At 48.6% G+C, this 12,598-nt stretch overlaps 1 protein-coding gene across 1 annotated transcript in view; it reads right to left on the reverse strand.

The window, feature by feature from the left end:
* SLC43A2 (solute carrier family 43 member 2) overlaps positions 1 to 12,598 on the reverse strand; it is a 58,045-nt gene that overhangs the window by 14,809 nt on the left and 30,638 nt on the right. The window contains exons 5-10 of the mRNA XM_074189179.1: positions 11,120 to 11,212; positions 9,629 to 9,762; positions 9,311 to 9,513; positions 8,492 to 8,638; positions 4,653 to 4,791; positions 3,208 to 3,343 (exon numbers count right to left, since the gene is read on the reverse strand). Of these exons, the coding sequence (XP_074045280.1) occupies positions 3,208 to 3,343; positions 4,653 to 4,791; positions 8,492 to 8,638; positions 9,311 to 9,513; positions 9,629 to 9,762; positions 11,120 to 11,212 (852 nt within the window). The remainder of the gene's footprint in view (positions 1 to 3,207; positions 3,344 to 4,652; positions 4,792 to 8,491; positions 8,639 to 9,310; positions 9,514 to 9,628; positions 9,763 to 11,119; positions 11,213 to 12,598) is intronic.

Raw genomic sequence — 12,598 nt, forward strand, 5'->3', positions numbered from 1 at the left:
CAAGTACAGCCAGCACACCCCCCCCCCAATCATTTGTCTACTATCTTTCTGCAGACAATGTTGAGGTCACAGGCCAAAGGGGGGAGTCCCTGGATTCAAGAGGTTCCCCTTCCATCATGAGATCATTGATAGGGCAAGCCCCATCTGCTGAGGATCAGACAGGTGTGAATGAGTGGGACAGGGTCTCTGCCAGGGTCCAGGCCCAGCCCAAACTCCTGGCCCACAATGTTGGCCAATTCTTGGTGACGATTGCCCAGAGGCTTCTTCCATTCCAGAGCTTTGTTTGGGGAGGCTGAGTATTCTGAAGCTGACTGGGCCGACACCTAGCCCAACAGACAAGACTTGTTCCAGGAATGTGGATGGTGGAGGAGTCAAACTCTGCCTGCCCTTTGGCACACTGACCCCCCACCCCCACTCACCTGCCAGAACGGGCAGCTGCAGCAACCATTGCCCTGCTCCTTAGAAATCACAGCCTGCAGCAGGTAGGTGGCACAGTGGATAGAGCACCACCCTGGAGTCAGGAGGACCTGAGTTCAAATCCGACCTCAGACACTTAATAATTGCCTAGCTGTGTGACCTTGGGCAAGTCAATTAACCCCATTGCCTTTCAAAAAAAACCCCCAAAAAACCAAAACAAGAAATCACAGCCTGAAGGACTGAGTCGGGGGTGGGGAGTCACTAGCCCTTCATGACAAAGGCTTTTCTGACAGAGGAAGGCCCAGAATCTTCATGGGTTTGCCTGATCATCCCCACAGTCCCTGGGCCACCTGGAAAACCAGGCCTCTGTAGGCCATTCCATCTAGAACCAGACAGAAGTCTCCCCGCTCCGCTCCACTCCACTCCATCCTTGAGTCAGGAGTCAAAGAAATTTTCCTAAAGCACAGGCCCGACTGTATCGCTGCTCTGCTCAATAATCTCAGGGGCTCCCTGTTCCTTCTAGGACCACAACAAAGCCCTCTGATGTTAAAATCCCTTTACAATCTGACTCCAACCCCACCAATCCCCATCACTCACTCCACAGTCTAACCACGAAACTAACCTTCTTGCTGTCTCTGCCATACCCCATTCTATTTCCAGGCTCTGGGTCTTTATATAGGCGGTGTCCTCCATTCCCTCATGCCTAAAATGTATTTCTTCTTAGACTTTCTAGCTTTCTTCCAAGCTCAACTCAAACCCCTCCTCCTATAGGAAGTTGCTACTGATCTCCAGAGCACCCACTGCCTCCCCACCTTCTATCTGGTACATAACAGGATGTCCCAAAAGTCTCAGCACAGGCTGAAATTGCCTCAACCCTGCACTAAGACTTTTGGGACACCTGTTTATTTATACATGCCCATATGGTCTCTCTCTCCTGTTTAATTTATGGGCCCAGTATGAGGTGGGAAATAGTAGGCAATTAATAAATGGAATCCCTCTGGCCCTGGACAACCATTATCTCTAAGGTTAACTGCCTCTACCTAGCATCCCCCACCCCCACCCCCACCCCCCTGACTACTGTGTCTGATATGTTCTCAGCACTGATCTGCGCTCCCTCCCTCTCTCTTTCTGACCCACCCTGTGCCCCAATCTCTCTATGCGTCTATCTGTCTCTGTCTCTGTGTGTGTCTCTCTCTCCTTTTTATCTTTTATTACAAGGGAGAGTTTGGGGAGGGAAGGGAAGGATAGACCTGGAAACCAAGGGGATACCAAACCCTAATATGTCAACAATTGTTCTTTCAAAGAATGAAATATCACCAGCACCAGAGTTCAGGTGGCAAGGGAGTGTTCAGTGTCTTCTCTCTGCAGGAGTCAAACACTCCCAGGTGAGCACCACCATGTGCTCAGAACCAGAGAGATTCCACTAGAGGCTTAGAGGGTCTGAGAAGGCCCAGAACCAGAGGAGGATAGCAGCAGCTGCACATCTACCCTCGGCTGCTAGGTTCCGGAGGGCACCCTGAAATTCAAAAACCTGGGCAGACACCTTAGGGGTGGTGGCCTCATGCAGTAGCTGGATAATCCCCCACTGGCAGAGGTCCGGTGTAGTTCCAGAACCCCTCTGGCTGGGAGGGGTCCAATGTGGACTCCACTCAGGTCATCTACTGCCTTCTGCCCCCTGAAACCTGGTGCTCTTAGGTCACTCTGGGTTGTATCCTTTTCATAACTGTGCTTCCACTGTTCCCCCCAAGTCATTTCCAAACTACTCCCATCTCCCCTTTTCTGCTCTCTTTGGGATGAGAGCTCCCTGAGCACATGAATTTGTGTCTCCTTTGCTTAGCAAAGGGGCAGCTGAGTGTCCCCATTTTGCAACAGAACATTAGAGTCAAGTAGTCTCATCTTCCTGAGTTCAAATCCGGCCTCTGACACTTACTAGCTATGTGACCCTGGGTAAGTCACTTTACTCTATTTGCCTCAGTTTCCTCAACTGTAAAATGACCCAGAGAAGGAAAGAGCAAACCATTCCAGTATTTCTGCCAAGAAAATCTCAAGTGGGGGCAGCTAGGTGGCGCAGTGCATAGAGCACTGGCTCTGGAGCCAGGAGGACCTGAGTTCAAATTGGTACTCAGACTCTTAATAATTGCCTAGCTGTGTGATCTTGGGCAAGTCACTTAACCCCACTGACTTAAATAGATAAAAAGTTAAAAATTAAAAAAAAAAAAGAAAATCCCAAGTGGGGCCACTAAGGGTTGGACACAATTGGAAATGACTCAACAACAATAACAGTGCTCAGCACACTCCTAGAATATCAGTATTTAGTAAAGGCTTTCTCTCAGTCCTCTCTCCACATCTAGCTATGGGCACGTGATGAACATTCCTTATAATTATTATAAATAGTATTTATGTAGAGGTTTAAAATTTGCAAAATACTTTACAACCATCATCTCATCTGAGTCTCACAACAATCCTGTAAAGAAAATACTATTATGATCCTCATTTTACAGGTGAGAAAATTGAGGCCAAGGTTAAGTGACTTGCCCAGGGTCATACAGCTAGTAAGTGACTGAGACTGATTTGAACTCAGATCGTCCTGCTGCATCACTCTATCCTCTTTGCCCCACCTAGCTTCCTTTAGGTACTTATTACCATGCCAGACAATAGGTTCAAGGCTGAGGACCTCCTCATGAAGGCTCAGACCTCCCCCAGCATGATGGGAAGAGTTTCTATCTGGGCTCTAGGTCATCACACTTCTCCTTCCTCCCAGCCACCTCCATCCTCCTCAGCTGTTCTTACCTGGAGAGGTAGATTGGGAATGAGACAGGTGATGCCAAACCCTATCAGCAGGATGTTGGTAAATGCAAAAGCCCTCATGGCATTGGTGATCTTCTGAATCTGGCGATCTCTCTTCTTCTTCTTCTCCTCCCCGACTCTGCAGAGAAGGTACCAGATGCTGCTATTGTGGGTCTGGGAGCCTGATGATGTGGGCTGGATACTATCACTGCTTGGCTGCCCACCTGGGACCAGCCACTGGTTCCTTGGTCACCTATTTCTAGGCTGAACCATCACTAAGGACATGCCAAGCTCTACCATCTGGCAAGGCTGCCTCCCAGACACTCACATGGGAAGAATTTTGATGAATGGAGAGCAGCTAATCATGCTATGAGCTAGAGAATCATTGGGTTTAAGATTTAGTTTTGTATCTTGTCTAACCTTTCTATTTATTTATTTGTTTGTTTTTGGGTTTTGGAAGGCAGTGGGGTTAAGTGACTTGCCCATGGTCACACAGCTAGGTCATTGTTTTTGAACTGAGGTCCTCCTGACTTCAAGGCTAGGCAGTGGATAAAGATCCACTGAGCCATCTAGATGCCTCCCTCCTTTCTTTTTACAGATGAGAAAATTGAGGCCTATAAAGCTAAAGACTTATCCAAAGTCATCCAGATGGTAAGTGAGCTAGGATTCAAATCCAGGTAATCTGACTCCAAATTCATTTCTTTTCCCACTTGCCAGTTCTAAGGGGGAATGGAAGGGAAGGGAGAGGCTGGATCATGGGTAGAGGTGGGTGACATAATGGCAGGGCACAAGAACAAGCTGTGGATAATTCCAACATCTCATCAATTTGAACTTCTTCTAGCTCTTCTTTTATTGTTTGGGTTTTTTAAAGGTTTTTGCAAGGCAAATGGGGTTAAGTGGCTTGCCCAAGGCCACACAGCTAGGTCATCATTAAGTGTCTGAGGCCAGATTTGAAACCAGGTCCTCCTGACTCCAGGGCTGGTGCTTTATCCACTGCGCCACCTAGCCGCCCCTCTTCTAGCCCTTCTGGGAAGTTATGAAGAAAGAACACCACTGAACAGGAGGAAGCTCCCATTCACCCATCAACTTTGTCCTTTTGTGAGTGGAGGAGAAAGAACTTTGAATCTGGAATCAAAGGACTCTAGTTCTTACTATCTGTGACTCTGAACAAGTAGATTTGTCTCTGGTGCTCAGTTTTGATTTCTGAGGTCCCTTTCATCTCTAAACCTGTAATTCGAAGGAGCCAAATAGCTAGTGGAGAGGAAGTAGGGGTGACGGGAAGAGTAGGAGTCAAGACATTCCAGGACATGAGCTTCTTGCATAAGTCACCAGGCACACCCTGATAAGGGCTTCGCTCCATGGAACAGCTTTCCCAAAAAAAGGTTTTGCATCTTCTCCTCCTTCCTCCCCAACCGCCCAATCCTCCAGCTCTCCCACAGTCCACATACTGGTCGCCATCTTTCTCCTCGGCTTCTTCAGAACCATCCTCACATTCCTTCAACCTCCAGTCCATGATGTATCCAATGACTGGGGCTGTCAGGAGGCAGAGCAGCTGTAGCCCTCCAAAGATGGATGTGTAGAGACCCACTGGAGAGAGAGATAGATCATATTTAGAAAGCTAGCTCCTTCCCTGGGCTGGGCAGAGTCATTGGATGTTGGTACACCTCGAATGTGACTTGTCATTGTAGAATTAGGGGGCTGCAGGGGCTGATTGGCACATAAATACTTTTGGTATAATGGTTTGGTTTCTGTGTGTGTGTGTGTGTGTGTGTGTGTGTGTGTGTGTGTTTTGGCAAGGCAGTGGGGTTAAGTGATTTGCCTAAGATCATACAGCTAGGTAATTATTAAGTGTCTGAGGTTAGATTTGAACTCATGTCCTCCTGACTTCAGAGCTGGTACTCTATCCACTAAGCCATTTAGCTGCCCCTAGTATGATGGTTTGTATAGGAATCAATTAAAACCTACAGGGATGGTTTTAAATCATGTGTGACTGATCCAGATGTTTCTAGTATCAAGGTTCCTGGATTTTCTACTCCCAATCAAGAGTCCTTAATTGCTATCTATGAAATACTTCTCTCCCAGACATTGAAAAAAGCCAGTGAAGAAGGGATGAGTAATTTTAGTCCAAATCTTAGCTTTGCCCTCACTACCCATCTAACCTTCAGTGCATCCTCTTCCTTCCTTCTATCTCCTCCTCTTTAAAAAGAGTGGATTGCCCTAGATGGTCCTGAAAGTCTGTTCTAGATCCAAACCTCATACCCTTTTAAACAAAGTGGTTTTTAAAATAACAGATTTTGTTTATGTTCAAAGAAATAGCAAAATCTTCCCCCAGTTTTCATCTACAGGCCACAGTGTGACCTACAGACTCATAGGGCATCTTAGTTGGCTTTGCCAAACTTTTATTCTTTGTGATAAGAAATGGCTCTCCTTTCCAGCACAGGGAGACATTTAGAAATGAAGATGATTTAAAAACAAAAAGAAATCAACACAAATACTAACTACAAAAGAAAAATTCCACGTTCAGAATGCTATCAGAGACAGACAACTCACAAGGATGCCAAGTTAATGTTTTTGGACCATAGGATATTTAAATGTTTAAAATAGACATTTTAAATTTAGCTGCCTGTCCTTGTTCCCAACCCCCACTATTCTAACCAAGGGTGGGCAGGTGAGAGAGGTAAGAGCCAGAGATAGATCATGAAGATGGTGAATTTTTTCTGATGAGGAAATGACAAGCAAGAAGGAATGGGTGGAAAATCATTCCACTTACCTGTGGCCATGACTGCATCAAAGAGAGCGGAGGGAGAAATGCAGAAAGAAAAGGAGTTAACAACAGAAATCTCAGAAGTTTACAAGAGAGGGGTAGACACAGAACAGCTTGGGAATGGTGACACCATCTTGTGCTTCAGGACCTGATCCATAGACAGCTCCTGTGGGAGCCTCTGACATTCAATCTAATCTCTAACCAGGTCATGGAGGAAGTTGGGGGAGAACATGTAGTAGCAAGGGGCAATGTGGTCATTTCTCCTCTTTTCCCAAAAAGCTGCTGAACCAGTTACGTGAGGCCAGTCTCCTGTGTCACCCATGTGGTGGTGAATCAGTACAGTGGCCAAGTCTGATGGGGAAGCAGCAAGGGGAAGTGAGAATGGGGGCCACCTCATCAGAAGATTGCCTCTTCTTGTGAAGCGGGTTTAGTCTCCCAGAACTGAGAGGCAGGGAGCAGACAAAGAGGGAGAAGAGGAAGCAGCTTTGCGCACTCTAAAAGGCTTCTGTCAGAGTAGGCTCTCCTCATGGAGCCTCTGCACAGCCCTGACTCACTCATCTTGAAAGTACCATGTCCTGGCAGAAGTGGAATTTCAATGCTAGGCAGAGAAAATCATGTGAGAAACGAGAGAAAAACCAGGGATCGAAGCTGGATACTCATTAAGTCTAATTTAGCTGCCTGTCCTTCCTTGTCTTTTCCCCACATTATTCTAACCAAGGGAAGGCAGGCAACAGGGATAAGAGCCAGAGAATGTTCATGAACATAGTGGACTTTTTCTGATAAGGAAATGACAGGAAATCAAAGAACAGTTGATGAAACACACTCCTCGCTTCTCCTTATGGAGAGGCTATGGATACAGAATGGTGCATTGGTTGTTTTGTTCATTGGTTTTGATTCACTGTATTTTGGGTTTTGTTTATTTGCTTTTGAGTGTTAGAAGGAAAAGGAAGGGAACTTGTTTTGAGGGAGTTATATGAAGAAATGCTATAGTATTTTTTTTTTAGGTTTTTGCAAGGCAAATGGCTTGCCCAAGGCCACACAGCTAGGTAATTATTAAGTGTCTGAGACTGGATTTGAACCCAGGTACTCCTGACACCAGGGCAGTGCTTTATCCACTACACCACCTAGCTGCCCCAGAAATGCTATAGTATTAAAAAGACAATCTCCCCACCTCCCACAAAAACCTTTAAAAAAAGAAAATATAAAATAAAAGTTAAATTAAATTGTGACCTATCATACACTCCCCACCTCATTCCATTAAAGAGATGGAGCTTTGTACTTTTTGAAGAGGAAAAATGGAAACTTCTTTGGGGCCTTAAAATGGTTCTAAGCATTTTATAGTGAAAAAAGAACTTGGGAGCTCAGACAGTGCCCCCAGTGAGGTGGGTGGCCTTGGGAAAACCCTCTGCCCCCATTCTGAGAGACCTGGGCAAGCTGAACTCCATGGACCTTTTTGGGACTTGGAATATAAAAATTTGTGGGTCCCTTTAAATGCCTGGCCCAGCTTCCCTCTGCCAAGAGATGACACTGCAGGCAGCTACAAACAGGATTATGCTAGAAGGGACCTCTTTTACCAGGTGGCAGAATTTGAGAATCATCCTAACAAGGTGGTGGTGGTGGGGGGTCATTCCAGGGTCTTCATCTTGTTCAGTGTAGCCCTGGGATTTCTTTTCCTTTTTTCTTTTTGTGGGACAATAGGGTTAAGTGACCTGCCTAAGGTCACATATTTAGGAAGTATCAAGTATCTGAGACTAGATTAGAACTCAGGTCCTCCTGACTCCAGGGCCAGTGCTCTAACCACTGAGTCACCTGCCTGCCCCCAGCCCTGGGATTTCTTGAGGGAGTGGACACCCCTGGACAGTGGCGGCAGAGTCTGCACATCTAGTTCTGCAGATTTCAGCTAACAAGCCCTAGCGTGAGCTACCAAACCCATGAGGAAAACTCCCCTCCCTCCGGGAGCTCCCGGCTCCCCGCTTCCTTAGAGAAGCTCTAGGACTGAAGTTGGATCTGGTGCCGCCAGTGAGGATGACACCCAGGGAGCTGCCTTTCTCCTAGTCCCTAATAAACCCTCCATCCCTTCCCTACCAGAAAGGAGAGAGAAGGGAGGGGAGAGAGGACAGAGAGGCACAAAGAGAGATAGAGAAAGAAACAAAGAGAAAAAAAGAGGGAAAAAGAAGGGAATGAAGAAGAGAGAATCTCCCTACTCCCCCCGGCATGCTTCCCTAACTCTAGGCAGGCCAGTACTAGCAGGCTCAGGGGAGCTGGGGCTCACTGACTTTCAGATGCCCCACCCTTGATTCCAACCACTTGAGGCCTGGTGGGTTGGGGCCAGCACAAGATTCCAGGTGGTCAGCAGAGCCTGTCTGACAGCAGCAGGTCAGAAGGTGCCCCTCCCATGGAGTGGGGCCCGTGTCCACCCCTGCCTCAGTAGGTGCTAAGTCAGCAGAATGGGCACCATCCTCAGGCAGGTCAGGTGGGGAGGGGCTGGGAAGATGAGGGGCAGGATGTCTCCCCAAGGCACACCTGCGTCCTGGCTGCCTTCAGCGAGGAACTTGAGGATGTTGTTCATGGCACCCATGTAGAAGATGAGGCGGAGCTGAGTGACGCACATGGTGACCAGGCTGAGCAGGAGGATGGGGCTGAACAGGCTGTGGATGAAGGAGGGGGCCGCTGGGGAGAAGACAGATGAGGTCAGCAGGGGAGGTAGGGCTGGTTGGAGGTAGGCCTAGGAGGACAGGGCTGGAGGGAGGGAAGACACAGGGTCCCTGGGAGAGGGGGTGGGGGAAGCTGCCTCAGTTGCTTGGGAAGAGGGACTGCTGTGGTTTCAGGCTGTCCTGCACACAGAAAGAGTTTCATAAATGCTTGCTATCACTGCCCCTGCGCTAGAAAGGACCCTGATGGGCATCAGCCATCCTGCTCAAAAGAAAAGCAGGAACAAGGATGGGTGCCATCACAGGCCTGCAAAGGGGTTTTGTGGAGCTGCTTCCCAGAAACCCAACCACTCTGACACAGTCTGGCACCCACCCAGGGACCTCCCAGCAGTAAAACTCTCTCCAAACATCCAAAGTGGCCATTCCCATGGTACCAGGCCACACTGGTCACACTCAGAGGCAGGATGAAGATCCAGACCTTCCTGACTCCCTGCCTCTTTTGCAGAAGGAGTCGGGACACCCGATTCTAGTTCTGGCTCTTCCCCAAAATGGCTGCATGGAAATCACTGGCCCTCTCTGACCCTTAGGCTCCTCTTCTTCTCCCTTCTAGCTAGCTTTCTCTGCTCTTGTCTGCCCTGTCCTTTTCTATTCCCCCAGTGACTCATGACCTCAGCCCTGGGGAGCCCAGTACCTGCATTATCTGGCTGACACTTCACCTCCAGGTCGATAGTGGACAAACAAAGCTTGTTGCCCTCCTGCAGGGCCGACTGCTCCTTGGATTGCTTCATGGAGCTGCCCACACTTAGCCGCCGGCCCACCGTGGTCACCTGTTTGTAAAACTGTTTCCCAGTGATCTTGTGGTCAAAGCCCAGCCAGCTGAACTTGATCTTCACCCTGGGGGGAGGGAGGCAGGAAGGGGATCAGTACTGCCACTGTGCCCCCCTCTCATGGCCTGCCCACTCACTGCCCACAGGAAAGAGATGAGCCAGGACCCTCCAGCCTCACTTACGTATAGTCCATGTCCTCTGGTCCCGGGAAAGGCTCCAGAGGCCAGTTTAAGAAACAGTTCAGGAAAACAAGGCCAGCACAGCCAGCCCAAACAACCAGGATGATGATGAAGGAGACCCCAAAGTCATAGATCACCTGAGAGAAACATTACAGTGACAGTGTGATACAGTGGGTAATGTGCTGGCCTTGAAATCGGGATCACCTGTGTGACCCTGGGCAAGTGATAACCTCTGTCGGTTTCCCCATTTGTAAAACTGGGGTTGGGGGGTTTAGACTAAGTACTTCCATATCTAGAGCTATGATCCCATGATCAGTAGACATTTATTTAGCAGAGAAAGTCATAGAAGGCATCAAGGCAGGGGAAGGAAGACAGAACAAGAGAAGTGGACATCTGAGCACCAGATAGTAGAGCCAGCAATACCCCTGTGGGCTTATAGCATGAGACTTTGCTTGACTTGGCCTAGACACTGCTTTTTTCCAATCTCAGTTTCCTCCTTAGTATTATCAGGGATTTGGGTCCAGGATGTTAAAGGACTAGTGCCTCTGGCCCCCAGAGGAAGTCCATGGAACCCTGGCAGGGGAGGAGGGGAGGCTTCCTGTCCTATCAGGGTCATCTGAAACTGGCTCAGGGCTGGGGGCTCGCCCTCCTCTGGGACTGCTGGGATTCCAAACCACCAGGACTCAACTGAGCTTGGGAGCAGATCTACGTAATAGGAGGTGGAGGGGAGCCTGAGATCCGGGAAGTCCCTTCTTCCCATCATAGCCTCCCCATCTCCTTTCTGCCCCAGCTTGAAAGAGGGAGGGGTTTTGGTAGCTTCTGCCAAGGAGGAAGGAACAGAGGTGGGGAGAACTGGGCCCAGGGAGGCCTCTGAGGGGCTACCCCACGGCTTGGGGTTGGTTTTGGATTTGTTTTGCTTTGGCGTTTTCACGCACCCAGACTTGGGATGATTGAGAAGCATCCAAATTCCTGCCCATGCATGGGGGAAACAGCTGAACCAACTTGGCAAAGGCTCCCCTGGAGTTTAATCCAGAGCTGGGCCCTTACATCAACATTAGCACCAGGAGAGGAGAAAAGAGCCCCAGAGCCAGGGCCCTCAGGGCCACAGCAAAGCAAAGGGGCCAGTGACAAGGAGTCACCCATCTCACCTCCCCCTTCACCCCTGACTCTGGAAGTGCAGGCTTGGCCTAGGAGAAAGAACCAGGTTCAAATCTTGACTCAACAGGTGAAGCTGCATGACTCTGGAGAGGTCACTCCACTTTTCCCAGCCAATTTTCTCCTCTGTCCCCATAATCCCTGCTTCAAAAGTCTACCGAAAGTCACGCCTCTGTGGTTCCCAGGTGTGTCCTGTTGGGCCAGGGCCAGGCCGGCCCAAGCCCTGCTGTTATTTATTTCCTTCTGCAGGGGCCACAGGAGGGGAGCCAAGAGCATACAGGCTTGACCATAGCCTGGCCACCCATCTACACTGCCAGGGATCCCACAGCCACACCTCACCTTGACACCTGGAAAAGTCACTGCAGAAGAGGCGTAAGATCCAATCATCAAGGCGATGAATGTGGACCGAAGGTCACCAAACATGTTGGGCAACTGGAAAACACAAAGTGAGCCATGGTGAGGAGGGGGTAGGGACAAGTAAGGAAAGGGGGGCCGTGGTGGAGGATTGTACCCTAACTAGGGCTCAAGGAGACAGTTACACAGGAGAGCTGGGTTCAGCTCTGGATTTGATACCCACAGCTTGTATAACTTCTCTGGCCCCAGTTTCTTCATCTAGAAAATGGGTCAGAGTGAGTAGTCCTTTTGCACTACCCCATCATGGGCCTATGGCAAGGAAAATTCTGTGTAGACCCAACTGTGCCAAGTCCTTCTGTATTAGATGAAGGGAACCCAAGAGATGAAACAACTGTGGTTGACTGAGCTTTCCCCAAGCTAAGCCCCCAGGGGAAGAAGGACCTTGGGACCCATGCTTTTACTCTAAGTACCCCAACTGAAAGCTAGAGGCCTCTCTGAGAAGGGAACTATCATAACAAAGAATTGATTTGGGATTGATAAGGCAGAACAGAGCAATAAATGGAAGGGTAAGGGGAGAAGGAAGGTGAATATGGTATAATTATAATGACCAAACTCAGCCTCAGGAGAGGAGAAAAGATACCCCCCTTCCTCTCTTTTTGTCACAGCAGGAGTTCATGGGCCCTAGTGAACCCCTTCCTTCTCAGTCAGATTCCCTTGGAATTGGTTGCCAGGCTCACCCTCTACTGGGAGATTCTCCCCCCCCCCATCATATACCTATGAGGTAGGCACCAGCAGTTCTTCCTTTAACTCTCCTCTATGTATTCCCCCCCCACCTTTTGGCCTACATACCCCCCCATCTCCCAGGTGGGAGGAGAAAGGGAAAGCCTCCAGAGCTGAGGTGGGGCACTATGGGTATAGAATGCTACATGTCCCCCTCAGTTGATACAACCCTTGGGTCTGCTGAATTGCTTTCCATACACTCCTGCTCCCCATTCTTTTTTATTCTTTGTTACAAGAAATAGTTTACTGGGGAGCAATCAGAGAAATATTTGGAAATGAAGAAAAAGTAAAAATAAAAACAGGATTAAAATTGTTTTAAACATGACAGGGATAAGGCCTGGAGCTGGGATTTCACTGGGGAATCCTCCAAGGAGGAAGCTCTTCAAAGTGATATCATCTAAAGCACTGAAGCCCAAATCTGTGCCAACACTGGAGACAAAGAAAGGCCCCGTTATGTGTTGGAGGCAGGACTCAAACCCAGAACTTCTTAGGAAGAGAAGACAGATATATATATAAATGTTTGTAGAAGCACCTTTTTGGTACCAAAGAAATGGAAATTAAGAAAGTGCTCTTTGGGAATGGCTCACCTAGCTGTTACAAATGTAACAGGATATTATTGTGCTATGAGAAATGGCAGAAGAGAGGCAGCCCTAGAGTCAGGAGGACCTGAGTTCAAATCCAGCC

Source organism: Macrotis lagotis, chromosome 5 (genome assembly GCF_037893015.1).
Source record: "Macrotis lagotis isolate mMagLag1 chromosome 5, bilby.v1.9.chrom.fasta, whole genome shotgun sequence".
NCBI lineage: Eukaryota > Metazoa > Chordata > Mammalia > Peramelemorphia > Peramelidae > Macrotis > Macrotis lagotis.